At 40.6% G+C, this 19763-nt stretch overlaps 1 protein-coding gene across 1 annotated transcript in view; it reads left to right on the top strand.

The window, feature by feature from the left end:
* NUP210L (nucleoporin 210 like) overlaps positions 1–19763 on the top strand; it is a gene marked incomplete at its 3' end in the record, with an annotated part of 76263 nt that overhangs the window by 39138 nt on the left and 17362 nt on the right. The window contains exons 15-28 of the mRNA XM_082613176.1: positions 3385–3577; positions 6813–6916; positions 7125–7229; positions 7531–7632; positions 8630–8758; positions 9281–9408; positions 11044–11176; positions 11629–11691; positions 12058–12237; positions 12631–12711; positions 12800–12931; positions 16197–16355; positions 17762–17853; positions 19220–19394. Of these exons, the coding sequence (XP_082469302.1) occupies positions 3385–3577; positions 6813–6916; positions 7125–7229; positions 7531–7632; positions 8630–8758; positions 9281–9408; positions 11044–11176; positions 11629–11691; positions 12058–12237; positions 12631–12711; positions 12800–12931; positions 16197–16355; positions 17762–17853; positions 19220–19394 (1776 nt within the window). The remainder of the gene's footprint in view (positions 1–3384; positions 3578–6812; positions 6917–7124; positions 7230–7530; positions 7633–8629; positions 8759–9280; positions 9409–11043; positions 11177–11628; positions 11692–12057; positions 12238–12630; positions 12712–12799; positions 12932–16196; positions 16356–17761; positions 17854–19219; positions 19395–19763) is intronic.

The following is a 19763-nucleotide window of genomic DNA, read 5'->3' as shown; positions in this document are numbered from 1 at the left end:
CCAATTCATCACTTCTGTTGTTGTTTTTGTTTGTATTTTTGATGTCATATCCAAGAAACCATTGTCTGATCCAAGGGCATGAGTATTTACGCTTTTGACTTCTAAGAGTTTTGTAGTTTTAGTCCTTACATTTAGGCCTCTAATCCATTTTGAGTTTATTTTTGTATATGGTGTGAAGTTGGAGTCCATCTTCATTCTTTTGCATGTGGATATCCAGTTGATCCAACACCATTTATTAAAAAGGTTATTCTTTCTCCTTTGAATCATCTTGGCACTCTTGTTGAAAATCTGTTAACCATAAATGTGAGGATTTATTCCTGGGCTCACAAATCTCTTCAATTAATCCATACGTCTGTCCTTATGCCAGTACCATACTATCTTGATTACTGTAGCTTTGTGGTAATTTTGAAATTGGGAAGTATGTGTCCTCCAACTCTATTCTTCTTTTTCAATATAGTTTTGGCTATTCTGAGTCCCTTGCATTTGCATATGAATTTTAGGATTCCTTTGTCAATTTCTGCAAAGAAACTAGCAGGGGTTGTTTTTGTTTGTTTGTTTTTTGTTTGTTTGTTTTGCGGTATGTGGGCCTCTCACTGTTGTGGACTCTCCCGTTGTGGAGCACAGGCTCCAGATGCGCAGGCTCAGTGGCCATGGCTCACGGGCCTAGCCGCTCCGCCGCATGTGGGATCTTCTGGGACCAGGGAACGAACCCGTGTCCCCTGCATCGGCAGGTGGACTCTCAACCACTGCGCCACCAGGGAAGCCCCTAGCAGGGGTTTTGACAGGAATTTCATTAAATCTGTAGATTCATTTGGAGAGCATTACCATCTTAACAATATTGTCTTCTGATTCATGAATGTGACCTATCTTTCCATTTATTTAGGGTTTCTTTAATTTCATTCAACAATTTTTGTAGTTTAGAGCAGTGGTCCCCAAGCTTTTTGGCACCAGGGACTGGTTTTGTGGAAGGCAATTTTTCCACAGATGGGGTTGAGAGGGGGTGTGGGGGGATGTTTCAGGCAGTAATGCGAGTGATGGTTCAGGCGGTAACGTGAGTGATGGGGAGCGATGGGAGCAGCGGGGAGCGGCAGATGAAGTTTTGCTCCCTCGCCCACCTCTCACCTCCTGCTGTGTGGCCCGGTTCCTAACAGGCTGTGGACCAGTACTGGTCTGTGGCCTGGGGGTTGGGAACACCTGGTTTAGAGTATACACTTGCACTCCTTTTGTTAGATTTATTCCTAAATATTTTATTCTTTTTGATGCTATCATAAAGATAATTATTTATTTCATTTTCAGATTGTTGCTCTTGTATAGAAATACAGCTGATTTTTGCATGTTAATCTTGTATCTTACAACACTGCTGAACTCATTTATTAGACCTAATAGTTTTTTGGTGGGTTCCTTAGGGTCTTCTATACACAAGATTATGTCATCTGAAAATAGAGACAGTCAGACTTCTCCCTTTCCAATCTGGATGCCTTCTTTTTGTCTTCTTGACTAGTTGCCCTAGCTAGAACCCCCAGCACAATGTTCATTAGAAGTGGCAAGGACAGACATCTTGTCTTATACCTGATCTTAGGGGCAAAGCTTCCAATCTATAACTATTAAGTATGATATTGGATGTGGATTCTTCATAGATGCCCTATATAGGTTGAGGAAGTTTAGTCTGGGGAATGTTTTTATCACCAAAGAGTTTCACATTTTGTTCAATGTTCTTTCTGTATCTGTTGAGATGATTGTGTGTTTTTTTCCCTTTTATTCTATTAATATGGTGTGTTACATTGATTGATTTTCATGTGTTGAACCAACCTTGCATTCCTGGGATAAATTCCACTTGTTTATCATGTATAAACCTTTTTATATACTTCTGGATTCAGCTGGCTAGTATTTGGTAGAGGATTTTTGCATCTATATTCAGAAGAGATTTTAATCTGTAGTTTTATTTTCTTGTGGTATCTTTGGTTTGGTATCAGAGTAATACTGGCCTCACAGAATGAGTTGGGAAGTATTCACTTCTCTTCTACTTGTTTGAAGAGTTTGTGAAGAATTGGTATTCATTACTCTTTAAACATTTGGTACAATTCACCAGTGAAGCCATCTGGGCCTAGGATTTTTGTTGTGGGATGTTGCGTTGTTTTTTAAAATTACTTATTCAATCTCTTTACTTGTTATAGATCTAGTCAGATTTTTTATTTCTTATTGAGTCAGTTTTGCTTGCTTGTATATTTTGAATTTTCCTATTTCATTTAGGTTTCATTTAGGTCCTCAGAGTTTTGGTGTCCAGAACTTTTATAGAGGTTTTATTACATAAACATGATTGATTAAATCATTGACCACATGTTTAAACTCGACTTCTAACCCCCCTCCCCTCCCTAGAGGTCAGGTTGGTATCACCTGGCTCAAAGTCCCATCACTATAATCACATGACTGGTTTTTCTAGCATGACCAGCCCCCATCCTGAGTCATCTTATAAGTATAAACTCAAGTGTGATCCAAGGGGTCCATCATGAATAACAGATACACTCCTATCACTCAGGAAATTCCAAGGGTTTAGGGTTACTTCTCAAGAACTGGGGACAAAGAACAGCCAATTTCTTTTATTTATTTATTTATTTATGGCTGCATTGGGTTTTCGTTGCTGCACGTGGGCTTTCTCTACTTGCAGTGAGTAGGGGCTACTCTTCATTGTAGTGCATAGGCTTTTCATTGTGGTGGCTTCTCTTGTTGCGGAGCTCGGGCTCTAGGCATGCAGGCTTCAGTAGTTGTGGCACACAGGCTCAGTAGTCATGGACATGGGCTCTAGAGCGCAGGCTCAGTAGTTGTGGCTCATGGGCTACTTGCTCCACAGCACGTGGGATCTTCCCGGACCAGGGCATGAACCCATGTCCCCTGCATTGGCAGGTGGATTTTTAACCACTGCGCCACCAGGGAAGTCTGTCAACGTCAAATTTAGATCAAAAATTTAAAACAGGTATAAAAGACGTTTTGGGGGACATGTGGGGAAATTGAAATATTGACTATACAGTATGTAACACTGAATTAATGTTAATATTCTTATGTGTGATAATGTAGTTTTTGCTACTCATTCTTAGGAAACGCATGCTGAAATATTTAGGGGTAAAGTGCCATGATACCTAAATCATTTGAAAAAAAAAAGACACACACAGAGAGTATGAAAGTAGAGGGGGAGATAGAGAAAGCAAATGGCAGATTGAGATGAAGTATATATAGGTATTCACTATACCATTCTTTTAACATATGTGTACCTTTTAAAACTGTCAAAGAAAAAATATTGGGAGAAAACATGATCCCTAGCTTCAGGAATATCTTACCACCTCTTAAACTATTGTTTCTTTTCTTTTCTTACTTTTAATTTTAATACAGATTCCTGTATCAAGCCTGAGAGACACAGTCTTGGAACTGGTAGTGTTTGATCAACACAGGAGAAAGTTTGATAATTTCAGTTCACTGATGCTAGAATGGAAATCCTCAAATGAAACACTAGCTCATTTTGAAAATTACAATTCAGTGGAGATGGTAGCAAAGGATGATGGCAGCGGGCAGACCCGGCTACATGGTATTGTAAATATTTATGAATCTTTTCATATATCTACTAAATGGTTCTGCACTAAGTATTTCCTTGTGGGTGACAGTCTACTTATCCTGTCTCACCTTTCACCTTCGATCTTTGTATTTTTTAGAAAACATAAAGGTAGATTCCCTTGTTTGCAAAGCTAGGGTCTAGGGTCCAACGTTTCTCACAAGAACACAAAATTAAATTAATTTTAAATGTATTGGTTACCTATTATTTGCCTAAAACTTTGGAAATATTATTCATTTGTTAGGCAGTGTTTATTGAGTGACTACTACATGTAAGGCCCTCTGCTAGGTGCTTGGAGATATAATGGTAAATGAGGCACTCACAGCTTTTGCCCTCATAGACTTACAGTCCAGTTGGGGAAACTGGACTTTAAACATTACATTGTGTTAGGTGTTTTGAAGGGCAAATATGGGATTCATTAAGAGCTTATAACAGGAGAACCTAACCTAGTTTAGATCAGAGAAGACTGCCCTAAGAAAGTCGCATGTACTCTGAGACCTGAAGAGATGGCAGAAAGAGGAAATAGAAAGAATGAACTAAATAAGTCAAGTGAGACTGACTTAGAGAGGGGGCAAGAGGCACAAGATGAGGTTCTAAGAGGGCAACAAGCCCTCAGGGGCAGTAGCCCATCAAGCCTTTTCTTGTATCACATTTGCTGAGGTCCTATTCTCCAAAGCAAGTCACCTGGCCAAAACCAGAGTCAAGGTAGGCCAGGACTACTCAAGAGCATGGATACCACCAGGCATGATTCACCACAAGCCATTAATATAACAATCTACCACAAATCAATCCCAAAAGTTAAGAAGAAAGTGGCACAAAGGGTAACTTTTAGGTTTCTGGTATGAGTATTTGGTAACCATTCTTTCCTTTTAACTTTTTATTTTATATTGGAGTATAATTGATTAATAATGTGTTAGTTTCAGGTGTACAGCAAAGTGATTTAGTTATACATATACATGTGTCTGTTCTTTTTCAAATTCTTTTCCCATTTAGATAACTATTCAATTGAATAAGAAACACTAAAGAAATAAGTTTTAAGCTTTCCCTTACCCACAGGGAGTTTATACTCAGGACAAGTTTAAGGGCTTAACTAGAGAATATGATAACATAATATTAATATGTATATGATACTATAACACTAGAATACCAATAATATGATACAGTTAATGTAAAAAGTGGTGGGGAAGAAAGAGATGCTCCTTATATCTGTAACAATCAATCACCAAATACCATCCATTTTATTTTCTAAAGGTTTTCTCTCTTCCTCTCTAACTTCATCACTAATGTCCTCATAACCTCTATCCTACATCACCATAGTAGCCTCCTAACTGATCTCAGTGTGTCTCTCCTACTCTCTAATCCACCCTCCATACTACTGTCCAGAATGATCTTTCTTTTCTTTTTTTTTTTTTTTTTTTTTTTTTTTTCGATACGCGGGCTTCTCACTGTTGTGGCCTCTCCCGTTGCGGAGCACAGGCTCCGGACGCACAGGCTCAGCGGCCACGGCTCACGGGCCCAGCCGCTCCACGGCATGTGGGATCTTCCCGGACCGGGGCACGAACCTGTGTCGCCTGCATCGGCAGGCGGACTCTCAACCACTGCGCCACCAGGGAAGCCCTCTTTTCTTTTTTTTTTTTAAAAAAAAATTTATTTATTTATTTTGGCTGCGCCGGGTCTTAGTTGCGGCATGCGGGATCTTTAGTTGCAACATGTGGACTCTTAGTTGTGGCATGCAAACTCTTAGTCGAGGCATGCATGTAGGATCTAGTTCCCTGACCAGGGATCGAACCCAGGCCCCCTGCATTGGGAGCACAGAGTATTACCCACTGGACCACCAAGGAAGTCCCCAGAATGATCTTTCTAAAATACAAATCTGGGGACTTTGCTGGTGGTCCAGTGGTAAAGAATCTGCCTTACAATGCAGGGAACGTGGGTTCAATCCCCGGTCAGGGAACTAAGTTCCCAAATGCTGCAGGGCAACTAAGCCCGCAGTGACACATATTGTCATTGTGTCTTTCTGGATAAAGTTCATATGTTGCAGCTTAACATACCAACCCCTGCCTACTTCTTTGGCTTCAGTTCTTATTACCACCCACATGTATTCTACATTTTTCTCATACTCAACAATTTTAGATCCTTAACCATGAAAAGGCTTGTCATACCTCTTTCCTTTGCATATGTTTTATTTTCTCATTACTTGCATCTTCACTAGGCTAAAATCTTTCTCTAGTAATCTAGGAGTTTTCTGTTCCTCTATATTCCCAATCTAAGGAGAATATTCCTTCTTTGTGCTCTTATATATTCTGTATTATGTGCTCTGTACATACTTCTATAATAGTACTTATCACACTGTATTGCAGTGGTTGATTTACCTCTCAGCCACCCTCCTAAGCTGTGAGTTTCTTTGAAGGCAAGAACTGTGTTGTTTTCTTCTTCATCTCTGTATCCTAATTACTTGTCATAGTGCCTAGCATGTAGTTAGGCCCTTAATAAATCTTTGTTGAATGAAAGAATGTAACATCATGAGAAAATGCTTTGCAGATTTATACATGATCATCATGTGCTGAGGATAAAATAAGAGTTGTCCTAAGTAAAGTGGCAGATTCATGTTAGTTAAATTAAAAAGAAAGAAAAAAGAATGAATGAGTAAAGCAGGGTCAGATTATGGATGGCTTCAAATACTAGTTTAAGTAGTTTGAATTGCTCTAATAAGGACTCGTTAGCAATTAAAAAATTTTTTTTTTCATTTAAAATTTTTGAGTAAGGGACTGACATGACATTTACATACACAAAACAGTTTAGAAGCATGAAAAGTCCCAAAGGACAATCTCTTTATTTCTCACTTTTATTTTAAAATCAAACAAAAATTTCCCCATACCCTATTGTCAGCTTATTTTTGGACTCACAAACCATTAGAGCTGGAAAGAATTTTAGATTTTGTCTGTCTCAACCCCTCATTTAATAAAGGAACTGAGAAATAAAGTGATTGCCCAAGGTCACATAGGAATATAATTGCAGAGTCAACATAGAACCCCAATTTCCTGTTTCTTGTGTATTTCCCTACTCACTGTTTTTTGTTTTTGTTTTTGTTTTTCTCCCTGAAATAAAACACCATTTGGAAAAAATTAGGGCAGATTTTTGGTTTTCTAGAGACACCTTTGTATTCTACATGTTATTGTTTCTCACAGGGTACTTTTTTGCATGTCTCCAGGTCAAAGGATCCTTAAAGTACATCAGATAAAAGGGACTGTACTCATTGGAGTCAATTTTATGGGCTATTCAGAGATGGAAAGTCCTTCTATTCAGAGAAGGAAAGTAAGTGGAGACTGTTATATAAAAAATATTAATTAACTGAAATTTAAGCCTCCTTAGAAGTCATTTATATAACTGACATAAATCTGAGAACTATGCACCTCTATGAATCTGTTATCTTTGGCACTTGAAAGAGTACTGGAATCTTCGCTCACTGAGCTGAGGAATTAAAAGTTTGTATTTACCTTTGTGGTTCTTATTACATTTCTAGGAACTTTCCAACTTGCCCAGATCTGCAGCTGTAGAGCTGCTCCTGGTAGATGATGTAACAGTATCGCCTGAGAATGCTACCATCTATAACCACCCTGATGTGAAGGTAGAAGCTCTACGGGTCTAGCTAAATGGAATCATATTGGAGGGGAGAGTACTAGGTTATTAAAATTAATAGTATAACAATAAAAAAGCTCACTTATGTGTTGAAAATCAGTGATACACATATATAATGCATATATAATAATTATCCTTAGCAGTAATACTTTAATAGTCATATGTTGTCTTTGGTCCACTGACTGTAATCTTTTAATTTCATACTCTTTCTTAGGTAAGTAGAAGTTATTTTCTTTGAATTTTTTATAAACCAAAGGGAATGGAATATTGTTTGTCTGGTTTTTCCATAGGAAATATTTAGCCTTGTGGAAGGATCTGGTTATTTTTTAGTCAACAGTAGTGAGCAAGACATTGCCACCATCACTTACCTGGAAGCAGAAAGCTCTGTCCAGGTGAGTTCTAGAGATATTCCCAGACTGATGGTCTCAGGTCAAAGCTCATTCTTAGGTGAATGATTGGAAAATTTTTATTGGGTGTCTCAAACTTGTTACAAAAAATAACATTTGTGTCTTTTTCCTTTTTTAACCTACATAGATTCTTCAACAAAAAAAGAGGGTTTTTTTTTTGGTTTGTTTTTTTCTGTAACTAGCTACAATATGCGGCAATTTTTGGCTCTGATTGAATGGAAACAGTGTAGGAGACATCTAATTATAAGATTTCCATTAAAAGAAGGTTCATTTTTATAAATTTAGAAGCACAGAACTGTGTGGATAGTTAGATATACTATTGACTTTATAACCTGAGTATATGGTATTTTCAGCCAGGACATGGCAACTTAAAATAGTAAGCTGACTCCATAGTCAATATGCCAAGAGATTTGCTTTTAGTTGACTTGTAATAATAAAAAAATATATTATATTAACATATGTATTTATTTCCTTCAAAGAGCTCAAAGGAATGTAACTTACTGTAGTCATAATGTTGCTTTTTAAAAGAGGAGATTGAGGCCCTATGGGCAAAGGATGTGAAAAACCATGCTGCTGTGCAGGAGCTGTAGTACAAGAAGGAAAAACAAAGTATCAGTCCACCCAGTGCTTTCTCTCCCTCCTTGTGATTGCATATAAATGTACATGATTTTCTTCCTGAATCCTTTCCCTGTTCATAATTAAGAAGCTGGATATGTATGTTGGATTCTGCTTGAAATCAATCAATTTAAACTCTGCTCTTTATCAGTTAGTATTTGTTAAGGGTACATATTTTGCCACAAACTGAAACATCACTTTAAGGGTACATATTGTGCTATGCCTGAAACATATAATGTAACCTCTCAGAGTTCCCATCACAAAGAAAGTAAGATATTGTATTTTCCACTTTGGGTGGAAATAAATGCTATGATTATGCTTGGAGCATGTTTGCTTCTTTACCCAGCTACCATCTTCTTCCTTCTAGTTAGTTCCAGTACATCCAGGATTTCTCAGCTTGGAGGTCTATGACCTGTGTTTGGCTTTCTTGGGTCCAGCAATCGCTCACCTCAGGGTGTCAGACATGCAAGAGCTGGAGCTTGATGTGATTGATAAGGTGAGAGATGTTTGCTTTCTCTCTTAAATGAAGCAGGCATCATTCTCACTCACTAGCATCACCTAATATAGTCTGTGCTCAGCTACCATGTGTGTATAGCAGGCCCTTTGATGATGTTAATGGAAATACCTGCCCTTAAAGAACACGATTCCAACACTAAACATGATGAAGATAAATAGTGTTAAAGCACAACTTAGGGACTTCCCTGGTGGTCCAGTGTTTAAGACTCCATGCTTCCAATGCAGTGGGTGTGGGTTCGATTCCTGGTCAGGGAACTAAGATCCCACGTGCCACAGGGCATGGTCAAAATAAAACAATTAAAAAACAGTTTAAAAAAATAAAGAACAACTTAAAAGAATACACATAGATTAGGCTTACTAGATCAAAGGCTGACCAGGAACTTTAGCATGAAAAAAAGAGCTTGCCACCTCTAAGAGTTAAATGGCCCTAGGTGAATGAGACATCTCTACTAAAATTACCTTAAAAAATTATTTTTTTTAATTTTTGTTTTTTAACCACTAGGTTGAAATAGGTAAAACTGTGTTAGTAACTGTGAGGGTTCTTGGCTCTTCCAAACGCCCGTTCCAAAATAAATACTTCAGGAACATGGAGCTCAAACTGCAGTTGACTTCTGCCATTGTCACCCTGATGTGAGTACCATTTAAATACTCCTTTCTTGGGGACTTCCCTGGTGGTCCAGTGGTAAAGAATCCGCCTTAGGGACTTCCCTGGTGGTGCAGTGGTTAAGAATCCGCCTGCCAATGCAGGGGACACAGGTTCTATCCCTGGTCGGGGAATATCCCACATGCCGCAGAGCAACTAAGCCCGTGGGCCACAACTACTGAGCCCGTGTGCCACAACTACTGAAGCCTGCACACCTAGAGCCCGTGCTCCACAACAAGAGAAGCCACCTCAGTGAGAAGCTCACACACTGCAATGAAGAGTTGCCCCCTCTCGCTGCAACTAGAGAAAGCCCATGCACAGCAGTGAAGACCCAACACATCCAAAAATAAATAAATAAATAATTTTATTTTAAAAAACCAATCCACCTTACAATGCAGGGGACGTGGATTAAATCCCTGGTCAGGGAACTAAGATCCCTCATGCCGCGGGGCAACTAAGCCCGTGCGCCACAACTACTGAGCTTGTGTGCCTCACCTAGAGAGCCTGAGTGCTGCAAACTACAGAGCCCATGCGCTCTGGAGCCTGTGTGCCACAACTGGAGAGAAGCCAGCGTGAAGATCCCGTTTGCTGCAACTAAGACCTGACGCAGCCAAAAATAAATAAAATAAATGATAAATAAATCTTTAAAAAATATACTTCTGGGCCTCCCTGGTGGCGCAGTGGTTGAGAGTCCGCCTGCCGATGCAGGGGATACGGGTTCGTGCCCCGGTCTGGGAGGATCCCATGTGCCGCGGAGCGGCTGGGCCCGTGAGCCATGGCTGCTAAGCCTGTGCGTCCGGAGCCTGTGCTCCGCAACGGGAGAGGCCACAACAGTGAGAGGCCCGCGTACAGCAAAAAAAAAAAAAATATATATATATATATATACTTCTTTCTCCCTATGCTTAATACCACAAGAATATCCCTCCTGGTAGCCTGGTTAGCTCTCCCTTAGGTTATTTCAGATTTTCTTCTTTCCTTTTTTTGTAACAGTACCTTTCAGCCCATACTGTCTTCCCATATTCAGCTCTCTACAAAATACCCCTTCCAGATCCTCAGATGTCTTATTTTGGGCCTAAAATCATGTGTCTCATTAATATTTCCATTTTATGAAACTTCTCCTTGGATGATATCCTTTGGGGGTGCTTCAGACTTGAGGACCTTCAAAAAATCTAGAAGTAGAGGCACTGGTATTGCCCTCTGCGAAAGGGAAAATACAGGAATTCTGAGGCAATTTAGTATTTGCAGTTTTGCCAGTTTATGTTTATATTGCTCTTATTCCTTTGGAGACCTAGAACAAATTTTTGCCCTTCAGGAGCCTTCTGCCATTGCCATGAACTTTGTCTTGACTCTGGAAGTTATTTTCTGGTAGTTCCTTCTAAGCTGAGTTAAAATGAGCAGAAGATTGGGAATTCCCTGGTGGTCCAGTGATTAGGATTCTTTGCTTTCAGTGCCGTGGGCCCGGGTTCAATCTCTGGTCGGGGAACTAAGATCCCACAAGCTGCACCACATGGCCAAAAAAAAAAGAAAAGAAAGCAGAAAATGTTAAGCATCTTAGAAAGATGCATAACTGTCCACTCTTAAAACCAGATCTTTCTCACCTAGAAATTTGTGGGTCTTTGCAGACTAATGGAGAAACAGGACGAATACTCTGAAAATTATATCCTTCGAGCTATCACTATTGGGCAAACCACACTTGTAGCTATTGCCAGGGACAAGATGGGGAGAAAATTCATGTCGGCTCCTCGGCAAATTGAAGTAAGGAAATTATCTCATCCAAAATTCATACTTAGTCTTCTTTATAAATTTATAAATTTTATAAATTTCCAGTGGTTAGGACTCTGCACTTTCACTGCTGAGGGCGCAGGTTCCATCCCTAGTCCAGGAACTAAGATCCCGCAAGCTGTGAGGCATGTCCAAAAAAAGAAAAAAGTAGAAAAGAAAGGTAATTGTAAATATAATGTTAATGACCACTTTTATTACAGTGAGTGGATATGTAATAACTTATTTAATCATTCTCACTTAAGTAATTTATAATTTTTGCTATTATAAATAAAATTTGCATTTATAAATAAAATAAAATACATGTTTTTGTATATAACTTCATTGTACATAATTAGGATTTTTTTCCTTAGAATAAGCTACATGATCATTTGCTATGAACTTGACTGTAGTCAATCACTGTTGTCCTTTTGTTTTTCTCCTTCAAGGTGTTTCCTCCATTCAGACTTGTTCCAGAGAAAATGACACTGATTCCAACTAATATGATGCAGGTGATCCTAAAGCCAGAAATGAGGCTTTCTCCTCATCCCACCTCTGCTCCACCCCAACACACATATACACGTACACCTCTTCCTGTTGACCTTCCCTTGTCTACTCGCAGCCAAATACAACAGGATTTGATAAAGAAGAAAATTAGTATTTTCTTTGTTCTATGAGAAACATGGTATGACCTACTTCTTGGAATCCTATGGATCATTTATAGCACTTCCATTTCATGTGCATTTGAGTTGATGTGGCATATGCTGGTTGGAAAGTGGGGGAAGATGAAAAAGTTGAGTTACTTGGACAAAAGGTTGGGAAAGGAGATGTGACTTCTCCCCAAGGTCCAGGCATTCACTGGTGTGTTTACATTCCAGGTAATGTCTGAAGGTGGCCCTCAGCCTCAATCTATCATTCACTTCTCCATCAGTAATCAGACCGTGGCTGTTGTTAATAGGAGGGGCCAAGTTACAGGGAAGGTAGTTGGCAGAGCTGTGGTCCATGGCACCATCAAGACAGTAAATGAAGATACTGGAAAAGTCATTGTGTTTTCCCAGGTATTGGTTCTTTGTTCTGCTCTGCTTCTACTCCTCCATCTGGGAATCACTGGGAGGTAGAGGAAGAAATAGTGATGGGGAGGGTGTCAACAGCCCAGGGAAGTCTTTTCAGTCCCCTCATTTGGTATTCTCTTAATCAGGCATGGACAATATGTAATCTTCAGTGAAAAACCCACAGAGTACTTGGCATTGTTATAAGACGTAGTCCCTATACTTAAGGAATTGTTTCAAGAACAAATACAAAACAAAAACAAACAAACAAAAAACCTATATCTATGGCATATTTGTTGTTGTTGAATGCCCCAAACAACAACCAACAAACTAGTTATCATAAGCATCCACCCCACAGACACTCCCTCTTAGCCTAAGCTTGCTCTCCACCCTGTTGAGCAGGATGAAGTGCAGATTGAAGTTGTGCAGCTAAGGGCTGTGAGGATCCTTGCAGCTGCAACTCGACTCATCACAGCTACTGAGGTCAGTAGGATGGCTCTGTTCCAGGTTCATTATTTTGATAATGCCAGCTGGACAGGATGTATAGCACAAAACCACTCTTCGTTTTCAGATGCCAGTTTACGTCATGGGAGTGACCAGTACCCAGACCCCTTTCTCCTTCAGCAATGCCAACCCTGGGCTCACATTCCATTGGTCCATGAGCAAAAGGGACGTATTGGATCTAGTGCCCAGGCATTCAGAGGTATAAACTTATCTGTTTATTATATTACCTTAGGGATCTTGATACTAAATTTATTTTATTTCATCATAAGTTGTTTTGGTTTTGGTTTTGGTTTTTTTTGCGGTACGCGGGCCTCTCACTGCCGCAGCCTCCCCCGTTGCGGAGCACAGGCTCCGGACACGCAGGCTCAGCAGCCATGGCTCACGGACCCAGCCGCTCCGCGGCATGCGGGATCCTCCCAGACCGGGGCACGAACCCGTGTCCCCTGCATCGGCAGGCGGACTCTCAACCACTGTGCCACCAGGGAAGCCCCCATCATAAGTTTTAGACTAACTCACTTCTAAACTACACAATATTATTACTTACTCTTTTTCCGATTGTTCTGTGAATGCTGGAAACCTGAAAATCATATGAAGAATCCAAATTTGAGTATTCAGATAATACTATATGATGTTTAACATACTTTGCTGGAAAGAGCTCTCAACAAAGCAATGCTTCCTTTGATGTATTTGTTGTTGTATAATGTTGTATTTGTGAGCAGATGACTGTGTTACATGAATAACACATGAATATAAAGTATTTATACATAAAGTTTAAATATATAATCTTTCAACATGTTCAGACACAATTATATTAATAATCATGATGTTTGTGCTGCATGATGGGCAGTTGACATTAAGAAAGGGCTTCCCTGGTGGCGCAGTGGTTGACAGTCCCCCTGCCAATGTAGGGGACGCGGGTTTGTGCCCCGGTCCGGGAAGATCCCACATGCCGCAGAGCGGCTGGGCCCGTGAGCCATGGCCGCTGAGCCTGCGCGTCCGGAGCCTGTGCTCCGCAACGGGAGAGGCCACAACAGTGAGAGGCCCGCATACCACAAAAAAAAAAAAAAAAAGAAAAAAGAAAAAAAAGAAAGGTGGTTGCTGAGCACACTCCTGGGCCCACACTACTAGGAGCTGGGGAATAACTGGAATCCTATCTTGAGCATGAAGAGTGCCATGGGTGTCATGGGGCTGGTGTGGGCCACCAACTGGCAGCTGATTCTGGACTGAGTACCTTATATCAATGGCAAATTTAAGAAAGACAATTAATTAAACTGCTCCTCCACGGTTCCCTTTGGTGGTACCGGCTCCTCCCAATTCAGCACCTCCTGCATCTGGAATGGCCAAAGCCCTCAGGATGGCTATTGAGGAAATCCACACTGCAACATGAGTCTTTATGTTTTTTAAAATAGCTTTGGTGTTTTAATACATATAGCACTAAACCTTACTCTGAAACCTGAAAAAGAAAAAAAAAAAGAGGTGGATGCTAGACAAACTTTACCTACTTCACAACGTTGTTACCATCAGCTTAATGGAACCCACCCAAGATGGTCCAGGATCAGTGGCAGCCACTTAGGTCTGAGCTTTACCTTAGGAAGAAGGAACCTAGGGCCAAGGTACCCAGTAGGTCACAACTCAGTGCCCACAAAAACAAAGAATCAGACCTTGAGAGAGATCAGAGTGGTTACAGAAGCTAGAATTAGTGGGTCATTTCTGGAGCCAGCTAAAAACAAAAGTCTGGAAAAATTTTTAAATTTCCAATTTTCTTAAAATATCCTAGATCTGTAATCTAGGGAAACTCTAGTGGTTGAGTCTTCTAGGGAATCCCTAGTGGTTGAGTCTTCTATCTGTCATGGACTGCACAGAGCCTGGTTATACTTGGAACTGAGGAGAGATAGAACTGTACTTAGTTTGGTAGAGTTCTGCAGAAGGATTTGGCTTTTTTTCTTGAATAGCAAATAGGAATTGTGTGAAAGGAGGGGATGGCCTAGGTCTTAGCATCTATTCTACTTCTCCATTCCTCTAATTTTCTTATCTAAATAATGTCTTTTCTCTAACAGAAGAAATGATTGAGAGCCATACAAAGATTTTCTTCCCCTGCCTTAGACCTCACATAGACAACTGGGTGATGAAATAGGCAAATAGAAAGGTCTCTAATGCCCTACAAGGTAGACTTCCTGCACTGTGGTGTCACCATTTAGAAATTCATTTGGATTAAACAATTATAAACCACTCATTCTTTAGCATAAGACTTTCTTCCAGACAACTGATTGAAATCTGCACAAAGGAGATGGGAATTTTTATGTAGGGGAGGAGGGAAAGGTGAGTTTGGAACTTGGAACTCTTTATGAGTCAAGAGAGTGAAGGAAGGTCTTGAGCTCTCCAGACAGCAAAAATGCAGAGGAGATAGAACGTGAAATGAGTGCCAAAAAGGTAGGCAAGTGCCTACTTCAATATTTGCCTTAGGGGACTTCCCTGGTGGCGCAGTGCTTAAGACTCCATGCTCCCAATGCAGGGGGACTGGGTTTGATCCCTGGTCCAGGAACTAGATCCCACATGCATGCCGCAACTAAGAGTTCGCATGCCATAACTAAGGAACTGGCGAGCCGCAACTAAGGAGCCTGCCTGCCACAACTAAGACCCGACACAACCAAATAAACAAACAAATAAATAAATAAATAACATTTGCCTTGGTGTTGGCCCTCCCTTCCCTCTCACCAGAAATCTGTCAAGGCCTAATCCTTATCCAATCTAGACTAGAATGGTGAGTGAAGCAAGTGAGGAAATGGTTAGCTAGTTTAACACAATCCTAAAACAACAGCTTCCCTTTCTTGTCTTCTTCCTTCCTTGCTACCACTCTGAACTCCAGGAGTAGATTACCTCACTTCTCTCTCATCTCAAGTTCTACTGTTTCAGCCTATTGAGGATACCCCTTCCTTCATTTCCATTCTTCTCCTATCAATGAATTGACTTCTTGCAAGATAAGAATTCTTGCATAAGAGTCTTTCCAGAATTAGTTGAGCACTGAACACAGAAGTTTACTTTAGGGGTGACTATGTTTCTGGGAATATGAAAATAAACAAATATGAAAGTAAACCCTGGGGGAATTCTCTGGTGATCCAGTGGTTAGGACTTGGCATTTTCACTGCGGGGGCTCGGGTTCAATCCCTGGTTGGGGAACTAAGATCCCACAAGCCTCAAGGTGCAGAGAAAGGAAGGAAGGAAGGAAGGAAGGAAGGAAAGGAAGGAAGGAAGGAAGGAAGGAAGGAAGGGAGAGAAAGAAAGAAGGGAGGGAGGAAGGAGGGAGGGAAGGAAAGGAGGAAGAAAGGGAAGGGGAGTGGAGAGGAGGGGAGGGGAGGGAAGATAAGCCTGGAACTCTAATTCTTCTAGATAGCTATTTTCAACAAAGAGGGAAGGGCACAGTGTTTATTCATGAATATTTCTTAATCCATCCCTTTACTCTCTAGGTTTTTCTACAACTCCCAGTAGAGAATAACTTTGCCATGGTTGTCCACACAAAAGCAGCTGGTTGGACCAGTATCAAAGTCACTGTCCGCTGTATGAACAGTTCCTCTGGGCAGTTTGAGGGGAATTTGTTGGAACTGTCTGATGAAGTTCAGATCCTGGTAAGGTCCCAAAGCTAAATCTTGTTTTTGTATATCAAGGAGAAGAAAGTTATATTCTCTTACCATCCATGAAGAGCTTAGTCTGTATAGAGATAGAGAAATTGCTACAGGGATCTCTGGATTAGGCTTATGGTTTCTAGATCTTTGATAATCCTGCTAATTGCTTCTATGAGTATTGACATTAGAAACTACAGCACATGCACTCCCCTCAACTCCCAACACAGTGAATACAGTATATGAACACATAATAACTAAAGAGGAATTAATTTCTGATTTGTTCTGCCTAACATAGATATTATGATACAGTCCACTTAGCTATACTCACAGGTAGAATGAAATCCTATCCTAACTTCTGGTAAGGTATGAGTACGAATAGTTTTTACAGATGTTCTCAAGCTGAAAGCTAAATGGCCCTATTGTTTTTAGAACTCAAAGAAAAACTATTTTTTGTGTGGGGCAAATAAGTTTCTCTACCTCTGAATTTGGGACTAATTTTTTTTTTCCCTTTATTTTGGCTTTGGTTCCCTGATTCAGTGAGGGGTAGAGGAAAAAGCACTTTACCAGGAGGCGGAGGACCAGAATAGTGCCCTTGCTAATTAAATCCTACAGATTCTTCATTCTCAAATCTCTTTTCAGGTTATTAGAACTAAAATTAGAAATTTCAATGGGGGGCCTCCCTGGTGGCGCAGTGGTTGAGAGTCCGCCTGCCGATGCAGGGGATACGGGTTCGTGCCCCGGTCTGGGAGGATCCCATATGCCGCGGAGCGGCTGGGCCCGTGAGCCATGGCCGCTGAGCCTGTGCGTCCGGAGCCTGTGCTCCGCAACGGGAGAGGCCACAACAGTGAGAGGCCCGCGTACAGCAAAAAAAAAAAAAAAAGAAATTTCAATGGGACTTCACTGGTGGCGCAGTGGTTAAGAATCCGCCTGCCAACGCAGGGGGCAAGGGTTTGAGCCCTGGCCCGGGAGGATCCCACATGACGCGGAGCAGCTGAGCCCGTGCGCCACAACTGCTGAGCCTGCGCTCTAGAGCCTGCGAGCCACAACTAGAGAAAGCCCGCACGCAGCAACGAAGACCCAACACAGCCAAATATAAATAAATAAAATAAATAAATTTATTTTTAAAAAATTAGAAATTTCAAAATTATTTCATATCTAAGTAATATAGGGGATGTGGTAAGTGTAAACTGTGCCCAGTCCCTTGTAGTCACAAGCAGGGCTAATATTAGGTTATATATTCTACACTACCTAAATAAGTTTTAAATGCCTGGCTCATTTTGGAAAGCAGAACTGTGGGACATTGGGCTAAATTGAAGTTGGGCAGACTTGATTTGTAGTTGTCCATTTGTGAGTAAAGGTCATCATTTGTCTTTTTCGGAAATGAGGAAGACATCATCTTCTCATTCTAGGTGTTTGAAAAACTCCAACTTTTCTACCCAGAGTGCCAACCCAAACAAATTCTGATGCCCATGAATTCTCAGCTCAAACTCCATACCAACAGGTAAGGCGAATGGAGAAGAAGGCAGGCCACGATCTAACTTTACCCTCAGAGAAACATGGCACATGGAAAGAACCATTGCTTTCTAGGTGATTTTTCTAACCAACATATAATTTTTTTTAGTTGAAGTGAAATTCACATAACATAAAATTGTACAATTCAGTGGCGTTTAGTACATACACAGTATTATACAACCATTACCTCTAGTTCCAAAACATTTTCATTACCACCAAAGGAGGCCCATACCCATTAAGCAGTCTCTCATCATTCTCCCCTTCTCTCAGTCCCTAGCAATCACTAATCAGCTGTCTCTGTGAATCTAAATATTGTATATTTCATGTAAATGAAATCATACAATACGTGACCTTTTCTGTCGGCTTCTTGCAGTTAACATGTTTTCGAGGTTTATCCACATTGTAGCATGTATTGGTACTTCATTCCTTTTCATGACTGAATAATATTCCATTGTATGAATGTAACACATTTTGTTTATCCAGTCATCTGTTGGTGGACTTTGGTTTGTTTTCCCCTTTTAGCTATTGTGGATAGTGCTGCTATGAACATTCACGTACAAGTATTTGTTTGAATACAGTTGGCCCTTGGTATCCACCAGGGATTGGTTCCAGGACCCGCACTCCCACCAAAATCTGCAGAAGCAAAAATCCATTCTATAAAAATGGTGTAGGGCCTCCCTGGTGGCGCAGTGGTTGAGAGTCCGCCTGCCGATGCAGGGGATACGGGTTCGTGCCCCGGTCTGGGAGGATCCCATATGCCGCGGAGCGGCTGGGCCCGTGAGCCATGGCCGCTGGGCCTGCGCATCCGGAGCCTGTGCTCCGCAACGGGAGAGGCCACAACAGTGAGAGGCCCGCATACCGCAAAAAGAAAAAAAAAAAAAAAAAAAAAAAAAAAATGGTGTAGTATTTGCATATATGCACATCCTCCTGTATACTTTAAACTATTTCTAAATTACTTATAATACCTAATACAATGTAAACGTTATGTAAATAGTTGCCAGTCCAAGGCAAGTTCAAATTTTGCTTTTTGGAACCTTTTGAAATTTTCAGCCTGTGCTTGGTTGAATCTGCAGATGCAAAACCGATGGATATGAAAAGCTGACTGTGCCTGTTTTCAATTCTTTTAACCAAATAATTTTTTAATGATCAATATGTAATAGTATTTGATTTTTAAAGAGATAAGCATAATCCAAAGGCTGACTTTTACCTGAGGAAAAAATAACTACACAACATGGAGAATGGCAAGCAGTTTTCTCAGAGTACAGCCTCTAACAGTAATCCTGGCAATCTCTACTCCTTTCTTTCTTGTCAAACAGAGCCCCCAAGAAATGCCATTTGCCCTGTTTATTCCCTAGGGTAGGGGCCGCCTTTGTGAGTTCCCGTGTTCTCAAGTGTTTCCCTAATTCATCTGTCATTGAGGACGACGGTGAAGGGCTCCTGAAAGCTGGTTCCATTGCAGGTACTGCTGTGTTGGAAGTCACTTCTATAGAACCTTTTGGAGTCAACCAAACAACTATAACTGGGGTTCAGGTGAGTTCAGGGACTTACTCAAAACAATAAAAGGAATATCATGGCCTCAAGAGGCAGATTTGCTTTTTTAAGAACTAGAAACTTCTCTAGAAGTCAGAAATGAACTGTAAGATAAGAGGACAATCTTGACATGAACCATCAAATTAAAGTGGACTTTACAGTACTTGTTATAAGAGAGATTAGCCTCAAATTGGTATGAATGTCTTCTGAGCAGCTTTGGCAAAAGGGTTGGTGTGGGAGAAGCATAGAACTATTGCTATCAAAATTAGGCTTTGTTTTTAGATTTTTTTTTAAATTAGAAGAGACCTTAGAGGTAAGTTAGTCTAAAACAAACAAACAAAAAAATGTTTTGTGCATTAAAAATCAAGT

The sequence above is a fragment of the Mesoplodon mirus genome (genome assembly GCF_964341445.2).
Source record: "Mesoplodon mirus genome assembly, chromosome: 3".
Classification (NCBI taxonomy): Eukaryota; Metazoa; Chordata; class Mammalia; order Artiodactyla; family Ziphiidae; genus Mesoplodon; species Mesoplodon mirus.
The sequence above is the reverse complement of the archived record's forward strand: the minus strand, read 5'-3'. Positions and strand labels throughout refer to the sequence as shown.